General features: G+C 35.7%; 2 protein-coding genes across 2 annotated transcripts; both read right to left on the bottom strand.

Moving 5' to 3' along the window:
* Positions 1–1,392: 1,392 nt before the first annotated feature.
* Positions 1,393–3,295, bottom strand: LOC141661821 (NAC domain-containing protein 92-like). The gene is made up of 3 exons (XM_074468829.1): positions 2,824–3,295; positions 2,456–2,733; positions 1,393–2,211 (listed from the first exon to the last, which is right to left on the bottom strand). The coding sequence occupies exons 1-3, from the start codon at positions 2,993–2,995 to the stop codon at positions 1,645–1,647; spliced, it is 1,017 nt and encodes a 338-aa protein (XP_074324930.1). The 5' UTR covers positions 2,996–3,295; the 3' UTR covers positions 1,393–1,644.
* A 13,449-nt stretch (positions 3,296–16,744) lies between these two features.
* LOC141661817 (small ribosomal subunit protein RACK1) lies at positions 16,745–18,934 on the bottom strand. Its single transcript, XM_074468827.1, has 2 exons — positions 17,960–18,934; positions 16,745–17,081 (listed from the first exon to the last, which is right to left on the bottom strand). The coding sequence occupies exons 1-2, from the start codon at positions 18,845–18,847 to the stop codon at positions 16,980–16,982; spliced, it is 990 nt and encodes a 329-aa protein (XP_074324928.1). The 5' UTR covers positions 18,848–18,934; the 3' UTR covers positions 16,745–16,979.
* Between the last annotated feature and the right edge of the window lie 693 nt (positions 18,935–19,627).

The following is a 19,627-nucleotide window of genomic DNA, read 5'->3' as shown; positions in this document are numbered from 1 at the left end:
GAAATCGGTCAAATATTTTTGACCGATTTTGAGCGATTTATCGGTGATTTTTGAAATATCGGCCGATTTTTATAACAGATAATTTATGATTGTTTGATGATTTGCAGGAGTCTGTTTGATTTGTTTGATTTTTTACGCGGACTTTAAGTTGTGTAAAAGTGATAACTACGCATATTTTTTTCTAAAATTTCTTTTCCTGAACTAAAATTTAATATGTATACATTTATTCATAAAAAAATAATTTGGAGAACAGTCTTTTTTTAGTTATCTTAAAATACGCGTAAAAAGTCAAATGACTTGTATCTTTGCTCAAAGATACTTGCTCTTTAGGGTTATCATGCAATTGCAGACTACAGTGTTGCTTAATGCTCACAACATCTTAACATCTAACATTTTCAACTTATTAGATACAACAAACTTGTCATAGTTGCACCATTTAAAATGTTTCACATACTGCTAAAAAAGGTGTCACATATTAGAGGAGATATTTCAGCTTGCAAGGCATTAGAAGCCTGTAGAAATTCGTTCAGAAAGTGCATTCTTAATGTGCTCTCTACACATCTTCATCTTCGCCTCTCGTTTTCTTTTGGGGTTTCAATCCTGCTTTCACATCCTTCAAGTCCATTGTCCTTTTGAGAGTAACTGCTGGAAGATCAATTTCACGCACATGATACATAACATCCTTTCTATTAACCCACCGCAGCTGGCTCAGCTGGTTGAGACCGAGACTCGAGAGTGCAAGCATCAATTTCAATTTATTACATCCTTTCTTTTAACCCACCCCGGTAACTCAGCTGGTTGAGACCGAGACTCTTACCACCTCAAGGTCCTAGGTTTGATTCCGTTGAAAACAAACACCACTTGAACATTGTTAGAAACATAAGAAAATTATAACCTCACTATGAAAACAGCTAAGATGAAGAATGCAATCAATAATAACTGTTGTCAGTGTCACCAGTTCTCTAAAACACGATTAACTTTAGAGTGTTGTCGTCTAATAAAAGATCATTCATAATATCATATCGAATTGGTTGCTGAGCTAACAAATATTTCCATGCTTGACTGAAAAAAAGTTTAGTTATATCAATCATCTTCAACTTACTATTAACTTTTCATGATTTAAATTAAGATCACTGCAGAATTAGATTTCTGACATCCACTTATCGGCTTTTACAAACACCTTACAGTTTCGGAAACAAGTGATCATCTGACATGCTCTGAGAAGATGTCTCTAGATTGAACCATTGTACACGCCAGAATTTTTAAATTGTCGGACAAGTTGGCTTGATTACACCTTCATATTTTGGTTATGTTGGTTAGCAATGGCCTAAGTGCATGTTTTTCTGTAATAATGACTCAAATGTTAAGGTTCCAGAACAATGACAAATGTAATGAAGTGATATATGAAGGGGACTTGATACTTAAAAGTCTGATAAAGAGCAAACAGAATAGACAATGATATGAGTGGATTGATAATGATCAATCTAAAATTTATGTACTATTACACAGAAACAACTCCTACTATATGACACCAATTATTGCTAACTTGCTAAGTGATCTATTATAATCTGTAGTATTATAATCTTTTATCTTCTGTACTATCGTCATCGTGTGATCCTTTCAACTGCAATCCTAGATTAAGAATCAATAATTCCATAGACAACCGAGGTCCACCGGTCCACTTGAAGTGATGGGATGATATTCTTGATAATCATAACACCTCGTGTCGATATGATTGGAGACGACTGAAGACACATCTGTACTCATCCCTCCATTAGTTTCCTGTGAAAATTCTGTTTTGCTGGTTTGTTTGATCTCGGTTACTTCACCGTTGTATTCCATTAAGTAGCGCGTGGCTGATTGATCTTGAACTGCATAGTACTCTGGGAATTCCAGGGACATTGGCGTGCAAAAGTGTGGATTATGAATTGGGATTGAGGGATACGAGTAGGATGACGATTGCATTGCAGAAGGTTCAGCTACACTATCTTGAAACTTAGTGTCTTCAATTTGGCTCGAGTTGGAGGTATCTATAGAAACAGGCATCGTCTCAGCTTGCAGAGCTCTTGATACGTCTGACAGAGGAGGAAGATACGAAACCCCTTGTTGTTGCGCTTCTTCACTATGATCTCCATCTTTAGCTAATCCGGATATGTGACTCTTCATTCCACCAGCACTCTTATGAAAGATCCGAGAAATTACCCACTCATTCTGTAAAAAGAATCAGAAAAATGTTATTCTCTTCTACTAATACTAAAAAGAAAGAAAATTGTTAGAGGAAGGCCCTTCGCCCTTTCCAAAATCTTATATTAATATTCTAACAAAAACAGTACGAGAGGCCCTTGGCCCTTATATTAATATTCTAACAAAAACAGTACGAGAGGCCCTTGGCCCTTTCCAAGTTCTTTCCAGGATCTTATATTAATATTCTAACAGAAACAGTACGAGATCATACTTTGGATGTCTTCGGAGTGTAGTCCATGGAATGGTTTCCCTGGAGTCTGTACTCATGCATCACCCAATTAGTCTTATCTCCTCTAGGAGCCCTTCCTTTGTAGAAAACCAAAATCTTCTTCATCCCGACCAGCGTTTTACCCTTAAAAATCTCCTTATCTTTCCCTGTCGCTTTCCAGTATCCGGATTCAGTTGCCCTGTTTGTCCTCAAACCAGTCGGATACTTTTTATCTCTCACACAAAAGAAATACCACTCTTTTTCACCCATTTTCGCCTTCCCTGCAATAAAAAAAACAAATTCAAGTTAAAAGACATGACAACTTAATTACCAACTTAGCACGATAACAGAAAGATATCGCGCAAACTTACATGGCAATTCCCAAGGCTCGACGTTGTTCAAATCAACATCTGCTATAGCTGCAGCTGAGAAGCCTTTGTTATAAATCTTCGGAGACAAATAATGAGTTATGAGCTCTTCATCAGTCGGATGAAACCGAAACCCCGGAGGCAAGTCCATTTGTTCATCACAATAAATCTCCATCGCTAGAACCAACTTCTTTTATAAGAGGAGGTAAAGGCTAGTGAAAAGAACTGCAATTAGGCACGATAATGATACGAAGAAGCTAGCAAGAAATTGATGTGTTCTGGAAAGTAAGTGGAAGGTTCAAATGATGTTAGGGAACTGAAAGGTGGTGATGTTGTAAAGAAGAACAAGTTGAGAAGAACATAGCTCCATAAATGGTGGGTTTTTAAGGCCAAAGAAACGTGGTGTGTAAGCCAACTTGGTTGTTCGTCTAAGCTTTGCCGTTTTGACTTATAAACTACTATTCTCGTTTCACTTGGAATAATTATGAAGACTTACATAGGCAATATAATAGTGGTAACATAAGATGAGAGCCTTTGTCTATATATAATCTTTTTAAATAATTATTGTATACAAAATGCTTTACACGTACTTGATTTTTCATTTCTACGGGACCCCTAAATTTTTACCTTGCTCAGGACCTCCGAAAAAGTTAAGACGGGTCTGACGGTATATCGCGGAGCATATAATATGTCGCACTGATCTGAACGAGAGTATTCGAATTCCGTATAAGAATAAGTTTACAACTAATGTATATTAAGTTGACTGTTTTTAAGCTGTTGTAGATTGTTGTGTCGGGTATACATTCGATTGCGAACTTAATACTGGGTTTTATTTTCCTACCACACAATAGTACAGTGTATGCAAACTGCAGTTAGTTCAAGTTTGAACATTACCACCGGCTTTTAGTTGGGTAAGCAGTATATTTCTATGTTTTGTATGTAAATTTCAATATAACTTGGCCTCTTAGTTTTTGATACTATCACTCCAGTTTGAATTTCATAGAACAAGGTGCCAAAGTCAACAAAAATCATTGAATAAGTATTTGTCACTCACCAGAAAAATATTATTCCTTCCGTCACATATTACGTTTCCCGATTTTACTTGTTACACTGTTCATTGTAAGTGATTGGTTATTAATTTACGTCTAATATATAAGATCAAATATAGTCATGAGTGATCTTATTGGATTCGTATTTACAAATATTTTAATGCAATAAAGTCTTTATATTTAATAGTAATACGAAACTAAAGATATTAACAATCAAAAGTGTGCATTGACAAACATGTCCAACACAAATAGGAAACGTTTTTAGAAACGGAGAGAGTATAAATTATGTAGGTGTTTTTGCATGTGAATTTAACATCAAATGGAGATGAAGAAAAGGAGTTATGCATGTGAAATCTGGAAAATTAAATTAAAAAAATGTTAGATTTAGCTGAACAAAAGGGCCATTAACAGAGTGTTAACATGGTCCATAACAATTTCGCATCTGCTTTCCTTGTCTTGGGTCATGACACATGAATCAGTATACTGTTCAAAAGTGACACTGCTTTATAGTTTTTTCTATCATTGCATCTTCAGATATTACACATAAAGTTAGTCATAAAATTACATGGTTTGTTAGTGCAGGAAGAGCTTAAACAAAATGTTTTTTCAGAGCTCTTTTTTTGTTTACATTGTACAAAAATTGTGAAAATACCAAATTATCCTTATATTCAGGGTTTTGATTGTATATGCAGGGAGGGCAATTTTGTCTTTTTATATTAATGTTGCTCTGAAAATAAAGAAGTAGTTATGAAAATAACATTTCCCTAAGTTAATCTTGTGTACAAAGTTTCGCTACATTTTGATTTGATGCTTTGTTTATGGTAGGAGTTGTGAAAAAGTGTTTTATACCGTCTCCTAAAATTTTTCTCAAATATTTTGCGACTCATGTTTTATGAGCTGATTCTGTGCCAAATATATAAAAATTATATATCGAAACTTAATAAAAATATTGGAAATTTATAAAATAATTTAGCTCGGTATCTCTAAACATTATTTAGTTTTTTCTAAGTTATATTTATAGTCTGCCCTTATGGCTCATGACAATAGATAGAATACTCTATTATTCTTTTCAGAGAATTAGTCAAGTTACGCGTAAGTTTTTCACCAGGCTACATCAACCTTGTAACATTGTCCAATCAAACATAGACACAGGATTAAAGTTACAATTTTTTCTTAATTCAGTTAATAAAAAGTTCAAATGATTGGTGTAAGGTGAATCATCACCGCATGAATCATAAGTGATTTACAGGTTATTACGTGAATCCATAGGGTTTACCGAGTGTGCACCCGAAGGGTAGCGGCTGCGGGTTACCTACGATAAAAAAAGAAAAGTAACATGAACCAATAAACTAGAACAAACTCAAGGAAGAAAAGCAGGCAAATTGAACACGGCAGCAAACTCATGCTCTGTGTGTTGTGTTTCTTGTCGTTAAATGCATAATTAGTGAACGGTAAACTTATTGGGTGATAGATAGAATAGATATGATTGTGTTAGTTGTTGTGATTTGTGTAACTAATTACAGCTACTTTATTGGGATATACATATGAACTACTTTAAGGACAACCTTTAACGTTTTCTTAAAATGTCATAAAAATAAGACTTCATTTTCTATTCAGCTGGTTTACATAACCACTGTCTTAACATGGATAAGATTGATCTATCTCTGTCATGCTATGCTTTGAGATTTATTTATTTATTTATTTTGAAAAATTACAATGAGTTGGGGTGAGGAATTTTGTTTAATCGGTTTTTCTATAACAAGTTTTGATTGTTTATTTTGAGTCATATTGACGGAATTTTTGCATTCACACTAATTTCATTAATAAAAATAAATTAAAGTTATAGGAGTTAATATTAATTATGTGAGCATATACACACTAAATATTAATGGAGCTAGTCAACTTGCTATTATTTAGCATTTATCCTTTATATATTTCAGTACTTGGTCTGTAATAATTAGCAGGGTACATTAGACTTTTCCCTACTAGCATTTAGCATCTTTTCTGTTATTTCAGGTGTCATTCCTGCAGTATATACGTTGCACTGCAGGTGCTGTGACAATCAGCTTTTCTAGATCTCATTTTGAGTATTATGTGAATGAAGTTTCTCTCTACAATTCTCTTACTCTGCATTTTATTTTGCCTGTTATATTCATAAACCTATCATGGTATCAGAGCAGCAAATTATTTGTTGAGTGAATTATTAGAGAGCTAGTCAACTTCTCTATTCACATCGTTGTCTTAGTATACTCAGATCTAAAGCCCCTTCTCCAAAGTGTTGTGATTAAAGAGTGAGCAGTGCTCGTCTTCATACTCTAATCGTGATGTCTGGAAGTAAATTCTCATTTTCTGATATGCAAAACCCATTGTTTCTTCACTCATCTGATAACCCCCTTTCCATTAATGTCACGAAGCTTGAAGGTGCTGGTGATTATCGCTCCTGGAAACGATCCATGGAGATTCAGCTGTCATCAAAGCGCAAACTCGGTTTTGTGGATGGATCTGAGGTCAAGATTACATCTGATGCTGTTGAAGCTTTGCAGTGGGACACTTGCAACAGTATGGTAATTTCTTGGATTCATAATAACGTCTCTGATTCCATTAAGAAATCTGTCTTGTTTATTACGTCTGCTTCTGAAGTTTGGAAACAGTTAGAAAAGCGTTTTCAGCTGACTAATGGGTCTCGTAAATACAAACTGAGTAAAGAGTTGTTTGGTCTTAAACAAAATGGCAGTAGTGTTGTTGATTATTTTACCTCACTCAGTAGTATATGGGAGGAACTTGATTCCATGAATCTGTTGCCCTCTGTTAAAACTGTTGGTAATGACGTGACTGAACTGTTGAGAGCTATTCATGCTCAGAAAGAGGAGGCTAAGCTTTTTCAATTTCTCAATGGCCTTGATGATAAATACTCCTCTCAACGTAGTCAGTTGCTTATGTTAATACCCCTGCCCAGTGTGGAAATTGCTTGTTCTGCTATTCAGCAGGAAGAGTCTCAGCATGAGATTCTTCAAGCTTCTAGTCATCTTGATAATGACATATCTGCCATGTTTACTAAAACTACTGTTAGTGCTGATAGATCTGTTACTTGTGGAGCGTGTGGTGGTAAAGGGCATACTAATGACAGGTGCTGGAATGTCATTGGATATCCCAAATGGCATTATAAATACAAACCTCCAAAAGGTTCTGGCACTAGCCCTACCAATTACAGGGGAGGTGCTCCAGCTGGAAAGTGGAGTAATGCCAAACAGAGTGCAAGAGGTCCTACTGCAGCTAATGTGGCTGTTGATGCTAATGCTGCAGCGTCTGGACAACCTATAGTGTTTTCCCCTCAACAATTGCAACAGTTGTTGCAGCTCATTCCAACAAATGTTCATGAACTTGCAGAGGACATGTTGGACTCACCCTTTTCTGGTATGATTATCTGTGACAATGTGCAGGCTGTACAGTTACCTTGTGATGATTGGATTGTTGACACGGGCGCAACCAATCACATGACCTCTAATTTGAGTGCTCTTATGAATGTCAAAGCTGCTGCTCCTAATTTGACAGTCAACTTGCCCACTGGTTCCAAAGCTGTGGTTACCCATACTGGTGACTTGACACTGAACAATGGTCTGCGTCTCCTGAATGTGTTGTATGTTCCATTCTTCACTCACAATTTACTTTCTATTCATAAATTGTCTGAAGACAATAATTGCTATGCTGTCTTTAGTCCTACTGCTTGCACTGTTGTTGATGCTGTTACTCAAACAGTGCGTGCACAGGGTGTTGTTGACAATGGTCTGTACCATATGTCAAACACTGATATATCTACATCACAGGCCTTCCAATGTTTAAGTGTGCAAACATTGTCTTTGTCTGATCAATTTACTCTGTGGCACAATCGCTTGGGTCATGCTCCTGTATCCAAGTTAAAGTTTATTGACTGCATCAAACATTGTGCCCATACTTCTGATACTGTTTGCCTCACATGCCCTATGGCTAAATTCACAAAGATGCCATACCAACTGAGCACTTCACATGCATCCAAAGCCTTTGAGCTAATTCATACTGACATCTGGGGTCCGTATAAAGTGGCAACAAGAAAGAAATTTCGCTATTTTTTGACAATAGTGGATGACTACTCCAGGATGACCTGGATTTACCTTCTACAACACAAATCTGAGTATCTGCACTCACTAAAATCTTTTTGCATTTTTACTCTAAGACAATTCAATGCGTCTGTTGCTATTATTCGTTCAGATAATGCACTTGAATTTGCAGACTCGGCCTGCAAAGAATTCTTTCACTCACAGGGTATTGTTCATCAGACCTCGTGTGCTTATCGCCCTCAACAAAATTCAAGAGTTGAGCGCAAGCACAGACATGTGCTTGAAGTGGCTAGAGCCCTAATGTTTCAGTCAGGCCTAGCTGTGTCTTTCTGGGGAGAAGCAGTTCTTACTGCAACCTTCACTATTAACAGACTGTCATCATCTGTTCTTCATAACAAATGCCCTTATGAGCTACTATATGAGTCACCTGTTGACTACAGTGAATTTCGATCCTTTGGCTGTCTTGCTTTTTCTTCAAACCCAGATCACACATCTGATAAATTTGCCCCTCGTGGAGTACCTTGTGTCTTTGTTGGTTACCCTCCAACAATCAAAGGGTATCGCTTACTTGATCTTCGAACTATGGCTCTATTTGTTTCTCGAGATGTTGCTTTCAATGAGCAAATCTTTCCTCTAAACAAATCCTCACCCAAACCATATAAGCTTCCCTTACCTACTGTGATGCCTTCACCTCAACCATATTATGATGATGACTTCTTTCAGCTTAACCCCCCTGCAGCCATTTCCCAACCTACATCTCCTATTGTGGACACTCAACCTGACACCCAATCTCCACCTATAACACCACCCATATCTCAGCCTACTGTTACACCCCCTCGAAGAACCTCCAGAGTTACTAAACCTCCGTCTTGGATGGAAACCTATGTCACCAAACCCTATCCTAAACCATCTGCCAATCTTGCTATACCCTCCACATTTGACTGTTTCTTAACATCTTTAACTGCCACATCAGATCAAACATCTTTCAAACAGGCAGTTTGTGACATTAATTGGGTGAAAGCTATGAATGTGGAGCTCGATGCTTTAGAGGTTAATGACACATGGGATATTACTACTCTACCACCGGGAAAAAAAGCCATTCCTTGTAAGTGGCTGTTTAAAACTAAGTACTCCTCTGATGGCACAATAGAACGGTTTAAATCTCGGTTGGTTATCTTGGGCTGTAAACAAACATACGGGGTGGACTATGAACATACTTTTGCCCCTGTTGCCAAAATGACAACAGTCAGGGCTCTGCTTGCTGTTGCAGCACTTCAGAAGTGGCATGTGCAACAGATGGACGTCACGAACGCTTTCTTGCACGGTGACTTACATGAGACTGTATACATGCGAATGCCTCAGGGTTATACTCATTATGGCTGCAGAATCACTCTTAATCAGGAGGAGTTCTCAGCCTCAAAATCAATCTTGGTGTGCAAACTAAAGAAGTCCCTATACGGGCTTCGACAAGCACCTCGCAACTGGTTCAGTAAGCTTTCTACCAATCTTAAAACTCTGGGTTTTGTCCAATCTCTCTCTGATTACAGTCTCTTTACGCTTACTGTTGAGTCCTCCATTACACTTGTTCTTGTCTATGTTGATGACCTACTTCTTGCTGGAAATGACATGAAACAAATTGATACTCTCAAAATCATGTTATCTAAGACATTCAAGATGAAGGATCTTGGGCATGTCAACTATTTCTTAGGCCTTGAAATTACTCGATCTGCTGCTGGTTTCTTTGTCTCTCAAAAGAAATATGCTGTTGACTTGATTGCTGAGTTTGGATTAGCTAATGCCACACCTCTGAAAATTCCTATGGATATACACCTTCGTCTTCAAACTGATACAGGTTCTCTTCTCCGGGATCCTCATCCTTACCAGAGGCTTCTTGGAAAGTTAATTTATCTTACAATTACCCGCCCTGATATTGCCTTTTCTGTCCACATCTTAACTCAGTTCATGCACACTCCAACGTCTGCTCATATGGATGCAGCCACAAAACTACTTCGCTACATCAAATCCAATCCTGGCCAAGGTGTTCTCCTTGCATCTTCATCCGCTGCTGAATTACAGGCCTACAGTGACAGTGACTGGGCCACTTGTCCCATGACCCGTCGTTCGACAACTGGTTTCTGTGTTCTACTGGGTTCCTCTCCTATTTCCTGGAAAACCAAGAAACAACCTGTAGTTGCTCGCTCAAGTGCTGAAGCCGAATACCGTTCCATGGCTCTGGCCACCTGTGAAATCACCTGGCTCTCTGCATTGCTCAAAGATATGGGTTTACAACACTTACCACCTACCATTCTTCACTGTGATAACCAGGCAGCAATAGCCATAGATGCTAATCCTGTCTTGCATGAACGCACGAAGCATGTTGAAGTTGATCTGCACTTCATCCGCGATAAGATTTCTGATGGCTCTATCCAGACCAAGAAGGTTCCCTCACATGGCCAAGTTGCAGACATACTCACCAAAGCCCTTTCCTCAAAGCAGCACTATTATCTCTTGAACAAGCTTGGAGCTGTCTCAGAATCCCACTCCAAGCTTGAGGGGGAGTAATGGAGCTAGTCAACTTGCTATTATTTAGCATTTATCCTTTATATATTTCAGTACTTGGTCTGTAATAATTAGCAGGGTACATTAGACTTTTCCCTACTAGCATTTAGCATCTTTTCTGTTATTTCAGGTGTCATTCCTGCAGTATATACGTTGCACTGCAGGTGCTGTGACAATCAGCTTTTCTAGATCTCATTTTGAGTATTATGTGAATGAAGTTTCTCCCTACAATTCTCTTACTCTGCATTTTATTTTGCCTGTTATATTCATAAACCTATCAAATATACCCATATTTAATGTAATAAATTATATCAAGATATTGTGAGCTGTATTAACATGAGATATTTATTTCTTATTCGTTTTTCTTGATTAAGTTTTAATTTTTCTTTAATAACTTTCCAATTTATTTGGGGTTTTGTTTAGTCTCTCCTTATTTGTAAAAATTTGATTTTTGTTTTGATTTTTCTTACTGTTCATAATGTACGTAATTGTAGAACTGCGGAATTTTCATTATATTGATTCCGTGATAAAAAAAATTTAGGGTGATACATCTTTGGTCGATTACCGAAAACAACAATTAGAGGATTACAACATGTACATATTTCTTCAAAAACGCGTTTGGTTATCTATCCAAGAAGAAAGAATTTAACGGCGATATAATTATGCGTTTGTTCAGTTTCGATATATGTGTAGATATCGTGTGACTTTTTATTATTAAATTATATTTTCTTTTCAAAAAAATATGAGCGTAAAAACATATTTTTTTCACATTTCGAGTTTAATTCTCGTTCAACTAAAATATATTGTGTATATGGACAGTTCCAATAAGATTTCATTCGTGAACAAAAATTCATTTCTGGATTTATTTCATCTATTCCATGACCGGAACATGGGAGGATACACGTTACACCACGATTTTGAATCAGAAGAGAGATTTCAAGAAATGGCAGATTTATTCACTCTATCAATAACCGAGCCGGATCTGGTGTATCATAAGGGATTTGCCTTTTCTAATGATTCCTACGGATTGGATAAAAACAATTCTTGAATGAGGTATTCAACTCCAGGGATGAATTGAAAAAAAATATTATTGGCTCTACCTCCTTTTTTTATAGTTCTATGATTCAGAGTATCCTTTCATATTTTATCCCTTTGAATTCCATATTCGAAATTGCAATCGGATTTATTCATTAAAAAGAATCGATTCAATACATTTCTTATGTACCTATAGGTGCTATGTTGGATAAACACACTAAAATGATATTGGAAGAGCTCATTTTAGTCGGGATAACCGGTAATTATAAGATTCAATAAATTATCACAATCCAAAATCTAAATGTAATCTATTCTTGTTCAATATCTTCAGAATACGGCCAAAACTTGCTCATGCATGATTGCATATTTGCATGGTAATTGGCTCATTGGTCAGCCGCTTCCAATTCACATGTATTTTAACCATTACATTGCCAAACCTACCAATTAACAGATTGTTAATGGGTCATGTACACGAGAACACTGTTTGGTATTTCAAATTTGGTATTCAAAAAATTTAGCAAATAATATAGCATGACAATTATCGTATTTTAATTTGTGTGTATAATTGTACACACGGGGCATATTTTATTATTAGAAAAAGTATCAATTATATATGTTATAGGCAATTATTTGAAATGTTTGAATATAGATCTCGTTGTGTGTTTTTCTAATATCTTAAGTTTTAGGCGGACTGTTTACTTAACATGGTATCAAAGATCAAACGGCGGGAGGACTTGATGGACGCCCCTGATCTACTCTTCGACCCAAAAATGGTCTCTCGTATAAGAGCGGGTGTTAGAATATAGATTCGGTTGGGTATTTGTCTAATAGTTTAAGGTTTTAGACGGACTTGTAGAAAAAGGTTTTAGCAGCCAATTCGAAGTATCTTATATTTTATTGTAGGAAATATGTTTTAATTTATGAACACATACGTATATTAACGGATCTCATTTTCAGAAAATTTATCAAATACTCCCTTAGTCCCTTCCAATTGTTTACATTTGTGAGGAAGTGTCCGGCACGCATTTTAAGGTGCATAAAAAGTGTAGTTATGTAACTTATTTTTACAATTTTCTTTTTCTGAATAAAAGTCAAATGTTTTAATTTTTATTCAGAAAAACAAAATTGTAAAAAAAATACAGAACTATACGTAATATGCATCTTAAAATGCGTGTCGAACACTCTCTAAAAATTGTAAACAATTGAAACGGACGGAGGAAGTATATACCTTACACATCAGCATTTTGAAACAATTTTGAGAAGTATTTTGAATTTAATTAGACAACAATTAATAACTCATAAAATCATTGAAATTTCAGGTCCAGTCAAAAAAGCAATCTCTTATTGCCTCTCGTTTAAGAATGGAATTAATACATATTAGGGCTGGACTTGACAAGAAGGATACCAATCCCTAAACCTAACATTGCTATATCCCTAAACTCAACATATTTGTAACATATTATATTATAGAAAGAATTAAGTACTGAAGCAAGAGTTGATTGTCCTCATGTTTCCCTTCCTTTACATTAGACCACGTTAGGGAACAACAAAAATGGCATCATTGGGTTCTAGTCTTTGTAAGTCACTACAATCAACATATTGTACTTAGAATGAGATGCATCTAGTACTAAATCATTACATTCTTATCAACTCAATTGTACGGGAAATGATTGTTAGCAGTATATCACAACGCAGTATTATGTCGTTGTATGAAAAATGATGAGCCCTATGCATATTTAAGTCAAAAACTCGATTACACATGTATCGCTATAATATTACAGTATGATATATTACAACAATCTATTGCCTTTAACGCACCTTTGTATAGAACATACAATGAGTAGTTCATGAAATTTTTTATCCACCTAGAAATTATTACACAATATATTTTCTACACAATTTCTCACTTTGATCCCTTTTTTAAAAAAGAAATGTTACCGTTCCCGAATGATTAGTTGTCATTATTTTATTGGTTATTTCATAAAAATTGGCAGGGGCCTCTCGTGCGTAAATATGAGTACACAAATAAAAACACGCCACGTGCTATTTGGAAAAAAAATTAGAATTATTTTCGGGGTACGTAACATTGCAAGGAAATAATTTACTAAACAAAGAAAGAAATTAAATAACTTAAATCTAATTAGTGATCAATGAATATCATACACATAGTGACACCTATATACTTTTGATTAGGTTGAGAAATTTTAAAATATATGGTTCAAACGCTCTCTAAATTAAGGTAAACTGGTGGGACGGTCACATGTTAATTGTACTTAAGTGTCACTAATTATGGATATATGATAATCAAGGAATCAGAAATTAGGCAGGGGTCCATGTACTCTATTAACACCAGATTCAGTGAACTTAAACTATAATTAAGTCAAATATCTTGGTAATTAGCGCGTTGTTAAGGGACATAATACATGGAATCTTATTATAATTTTTGAATGGAGTATAATCCACTGCTACAATGCTGCAAAAACTTTAAGATATGCTGAAAACATATCTTAAACTTTTGTAGTGAATCCTGTAGATTAAAGACTAATTAATACTCCATCAATTTCATTAATTTTCTCTTTTGACTTTCTGTATTTGTATTAAAAGATGCTTTTTTTTATTCTTTTGATTAAAAGATAATTTAAAGTTTTTCAAAAAATAGATTATTTGAAATTAATTCTATTTTTTTTTTAAAAAACAGTGTTCTAAAAATCCCCGATTCAACCGATTAATCCCCTGTAAAGTATCCGATCAATTCGATCTTTGAAATCCTATTAATTCTTATGATTTTTTTTTAATTGGAGTATATATAATTATTTATTAAAATTAAAACACTGTATTAATTTAAATATGAATAAGTATAGAAATTATGATATAATAAATATATATTTGATAATAAATAACTAATATAATGATAATAATATATTAAATATAATTTAATATTATAATACATCCGATTTTTATTCCGATTAATCCTTCCAATTAATCCTCGATTTCAATTAATCCTAAATCGGATCGATCTTCCCCGATTCCCGAATATTACAACACTGAAAAAAATATAATTAACGAAGATATCTTTGCAATTCAACTTAAAATGCGTTTAAAAGAGAGAGTTGATATACGAGTAGGATAACCTAACACCCAAATGATGCTGGGGTATCTCCATTTTTCACCTATTGATATAGCGATATCTCTATCGCTTACTCTACGTGATAGAGGGGTTCAAAACTTTGAGACACATGGAATTATGGCCCTTATTCTCACAATTTGGGAAGAAAAGACCCAAAATCTTACTGATGTTATAAATGGCCTTTTATATCACTCACAAACGTGATATTTATTTACGTTTATAATATATACAGAATGTTAGAGCTAGCTCGGTTAATTGGTACATTTTGGAGCTATGTATCTTGAGTGACGGAGGTTAGAATCCCCTGATAGCAAATCAGTTTTTTGAACTAACACTAACGCAAAGTAACAATGCTGGCTTTGCACAAACGTATCAAAAGAATGTGTTTCATAATTAACGCAATATTAAAGTGCGTTCTTTTGATTTAATTCAAAAAATAATAAAGTTAATTTTTACCATTGAACGCAAGAAATAGTTGCGTTTTTCTGCTAGATGGAAACGCAAAAAATTATTGCGTTTTTTAGTGATATAAAGGACCATTTTATAGGGCATGTGAGATTTTGAGCCTTTTTCTCTCAAATTTTGATACTAAGGGTCATTACCCAGGCACATGAGTGTATTTAAATAATAAAAATAATCTGGATATCAACAATTAAAATTTCATTCTACCTATAAAATTTTGCCAATATAATTGTATTTCACAAAGCCTGCAAAAAAACATTGTTTCACAAACTAGAGCGTTTGAATTAAATTTTATATACATAAGAATGGAAAGGATTCAAGTGTTTCAAGATTATGTGAGCAAATATATCATGCAAATATATCATGTCGATTGTTAACCGTATTTTGGCTATCTTACATGGAGCTGAATTAAGAGCTGTTTTTAAGTTCCATTGCAAAAGTGCTTTGAAAATACTAGATTACCAGCGCATTAATTTTTATACAATTATTCATGTTTATCAAGGAAGGGCATTACAGTCTTTTCACAAATCTTTTACGCTTGAACTACCTCTCGCATCATAACACCATGAAGAGCACTACCTTTAATTTTGTGACCCAGTCCATCCTCAGTTTTGTAACCATGCAGAGTAGGATCTGTGACTGAGTACTCGAAACTAAAATCTGTTACACAAACTTCACGTACAACCGCACTTACAAACAACAATGGATAATCCAATAACATGAGAAAGCTGCGCCAAACTCCGGCAGCCAAACCAGGTATTCTTAATGTTTTCAACAACAGATTATCTATTTAGCAAAAACACAAAAAAAAATAAATATCCGATTTCAACTAATCAACCGAGTCATTTGGATACATCATGTGAATGGGAATCGGGAATGGAGTTTATGGGAATGGGTGTTAATGGAAAGGAAATGGAATTCTCATTCCCCACCACTAAACTGGTAATCCAAACACTATTACTTGGATTTAAGATTCCGATTCCCCTTAACAGGTCACATTAACCATCAACCAAAAACCCCCTAAGTTCACTAAGATTGAATCACACCAAGGCCAAAACACTTTCACACTGAAAACAAACACACTTAGCCCAGAACACATTTATTATGTAAACAAAACAGTGAGCCCAAAACACTTTCACTAAGAAAACAAAACACCAAGCCCAAAACACTTTCACTGACGCTCTCTGACTGCCATTGCCTGAAACAATAAGCCCAAAACACTTTCACTGCCCATATAAACAAAACAATTTAGACAGCCCTTTCTCTCCCTAGCATTGCCTCCTACCCAGCAAGGAGGTGTTGAAGACAAGTTCCAGAATCACTATACAAGAACTTGACACTTTCATTTCTTCGCTTCACAACAGTAACATTTTCGATAACACTAATAAATATATAAGCAACATCCTATCAACAAAAGAATTCACAATGGTCACAATTTGAGGGGGAAATTGTGTACTTTTGAATAGATAAATAAACCAAAGGTTTTGGACAATGCACTCTTGAACTATCTTGACCATACAGAAAGAAACCAAAGGGCTACCTTCTTAGCTGGTAGCAATATAAAGGTACCATGGTAAGGGAATTTGCATGAATGTAAATGAATAATAAACTTAAGCCGCATTAGTATAATCAAAAGGCAAATGCACCACAAAAATAGCAGGTATTCGGCAAAACAACCAAGTACTGTGAAAGTCGAAAAACCATACATAGATTATCCAAAACTTAAAACAGATGAGAATCGCAAACAAGTGAACAAGATAGAGATATCAATTATCAGTCTACACGTCCTAGATTGATTCAAATAAAACTGGTAATTGCTCGCTACATAGCACTCTAGTAACGTCCGATGCCCCAAACCCTGACAACACCATCTGTGTATCCACTGAACAAAGTGCTTCCATCGGCGCTCCAGCTCAAACTTGTGCAGTAAATAACCTGCAACATAGTTTATCAATTATGGAAGAAAGTAGAAGAGAAAGAAAAAAGTATAATTTTAGAGGAACCAATTCTTTACAAGATATATTACTGTCAGTAAACATGCTTTACATCACAAGACTAAAGAATTCCGATGTAGGAACACAGCTGATATCGTATATCTAACAAAGTGATAAGCAATCATAAAGGGCCACAAACTGCACACTTCCACTCATGTATGGCATAGAATTCAAATCTAATCCCAAAGTTTAAACATTGCATAAAATTACGGAAATCTAATAATGGAAACAGGACTAAAAAATCACAGACTTAGATGAAGAGGATCAAGTAGCAGAGTTCCAGAAAAATGAGCTTTTGTATTTAATAATAACATTTCAAAATTAAAGTTGAGCTTGCAATTGAAGTAAAATAGATATGAACACATAAAAGTATAATTAAATTTCACAATAGAAACAGAACAACGAAAAAACAATAAATAGTCAAACACAAATAAATAAACATATCATCGTAAACATAATGTCAGTAAACTGAATCTCATGTCATCTACAAAAATTATAAAAATGCACATGCACAAATGTACATATCAATACAACCACAGAGGAACACCAACAACACTGCCACAACACTTAAACATAACCATATATACATATAGCTAAATTGTTAATTAAATGCAAACACACATCAAAACAATATCACAATAGTACATTCTTACTGTGAAGATATAAATATGCAAATGTTAACACTCTAGTAACTATATGACATAACAATTGAAATAACAATTGAAATAACAATTGAAATATGATATGTGACAGTAACCGCAACATCATTAAATATTTGAACAAAATTAACTTAAATTCAGAAATGAACAAAAAATGGACCTTATTCTTGCCAGCATTGGTCTGAGTGGCACTCCCCTCAGCAGCCATATCAGCCTCAGCCTTCAAGTCAATCCTCAAATCGACAACAATGCTCTTACTCTCGAGATCCCAAATCTTAATGCTGGACTCCGTAGCAGCACAAAGCCAATACCTATTAGGACTAAAGCAAAGAGCATGAATAATCGAAGACGCGTCCAACGAGTAAAGCTTCTTGCCCTCAGCCAAATCCCACAAGAGAATAACCCCGTCTTTGCCACCGCTAGCGCAGAGCGAGCCATCGGGAGAAACAGCAACAGTGTTAACATAACCATTATGACCGGCAAGGGTGGAGCGGAGCTTACAATTACTCAAATTCCAAATCTTAACAGTCTTATCCCACGAAGCGGAAACAATCGTAGGCTGGACATTATTAGGACTAAAACGAACACAGCTCACCCAATCCGAATGCGCATCACCATCCTGAATTGTATACTTACACTCTCCCAGAGTGTTCCACAGCTTAATCGAACGGTCACGAGACGCCGAAACAATCTGACGGTTATCAATCGAGAAAGCCACGGAGAGCACGTCCTTGGTGTGGCCTACAAAACGACGAGCAGTGGTGCCGTTAGATAGGTCCCACAAACGGAGCTCGCCGTCCCAGGAGCCGGAGAGAGCGAACTGGCCGTCGGAAGAAAGAACGACGTCCTGGACGAAGTGAGAATGGCCGGTTAAACGACGCTGAGCGACGCCGTATGACTTGTCCTCTTTGGTGAGTTTCCAGACGATGATTGATTTGTCGCGAGATGAGGTTACTATCATGTCCGAGTTGTCGATTGGCGTTGCGATTGCTGTTACCCAGTCCGTGTGGGCCCGGAGAGTGCCTTTGAGAGTTAGTGATTCCGCCATTTCTAGGGTTTGGTGGGCGAGATGTGGAGAGATTTGTGGGAGAGAGATTGGGGGAGGCTCGAGGAGGCAGTGAAGATGGGGAGAGAAATATAGAGAGGTTTATATATGGCGCTTTTAGGGTTTTTTGTGTGTTGGTGTTGGTGGGCTGGGGGATGTTGATTTTGAAGGCCCGAAATGAATAGGCCCAATTAGAAATAAGATGAATTATATTTATTTTAGTAGCATGTAGATACGAAATGAAATTAATCAACTTGGTGGGAATTTGTTTGGGGTCCGGTTATATTGTAACAAAAATAATAATAAAATTTAATTATTAAGTAATAAATTTCAATTTTTTTTAAAAAATCTACTCTTGTGATTATGTTATTATCGACGGAAATTAATAAATCATAATTAAAGCACTTATATTTGTAAGGAAGCCATGTAAAAGGAATCAATTAGGTCATGTCAATGGATCGGGTTTGGACCGGATCGGTCTAAATTCATATCCATATCCATTTATTTTTTTGGATCCATATTCGGATCGGATCGGCTCCGGATTTTTTATAGGCCGATCCATATTCGGATCCGTCCGGATCACGGATTTCGGATCGGATATCCGCTCCATTTATGTATATTTATTTTTTAACTTAAATTATTACAATATCCATTTGAAATTGACAATTCCGAAAAATATTAAAATACAAGTATAATACAAGTAAGTCCAAAGATAAATTAAGAACTAAAATTCACTTTTTTGAAACAAACATACTATTGGGTTGTACAATATTTTAATTTTAA

The sequence above is a fragment of the Apium graveolens genome, chromosome 5 (assembly GCF_009905375.1).
Source record: "Apium graveolens cultivar Ventura chromosome 5, ASM990537v1, whole genome shotgun sequence".
Taxonomy (NCBI): domain Eukaryota; kingdom Viridiplantae; phylum Streptophyta; class Magnoliopsida; order Apiales; family Apiaceae; genus Apium; species Apium graveolens.
The sequence above is the reverse complement of the archived record's forward strand: the minus strand, read 5'-3'. Positions and strand labels throughout refer to the sequence as shown.

Excerpts from the sequence above, each read along its gene's own strand:
- LOC141661817 (XM_074468827.1), bottom strand. The coding sequence starts at position 18,847 with ATGGCGGAATCACTAACTCTCAAAGGCACTCTCCGGGCCCACACGGAC. Across the intron at positions 17,082-17,959 it reads CCAATGCTGGCAAGAATAAG|GTTATTTACTGCACAAGTTT; the intron begins GTCCATTTTTTG and ends ACTATGTTGCAG.
- LOC141661821 (XM_074468829.1), bottom strand. The coding sequence starts at position 2,995 with ATGGAGATTTATTGTGATGAACAAATGGACTTGCCTCCGGGGTTTCGG. Across the intron at positions 2,734-2,823 it reads CGAGCCTTGGGAATTGCCAT|GGAAGGCGAAAATGGGTGAA; the intron begins GTAAGTTTGCGC and ends TTTTTATTGCAG. Across the intron at positions 2,212-2,455 it reads ACACTCCGAAGACATCCAAA|AATGAGTGGGTAATTTCTCG; the intron begins GTATGATCTCGT and ends TTCTTTTTACAG.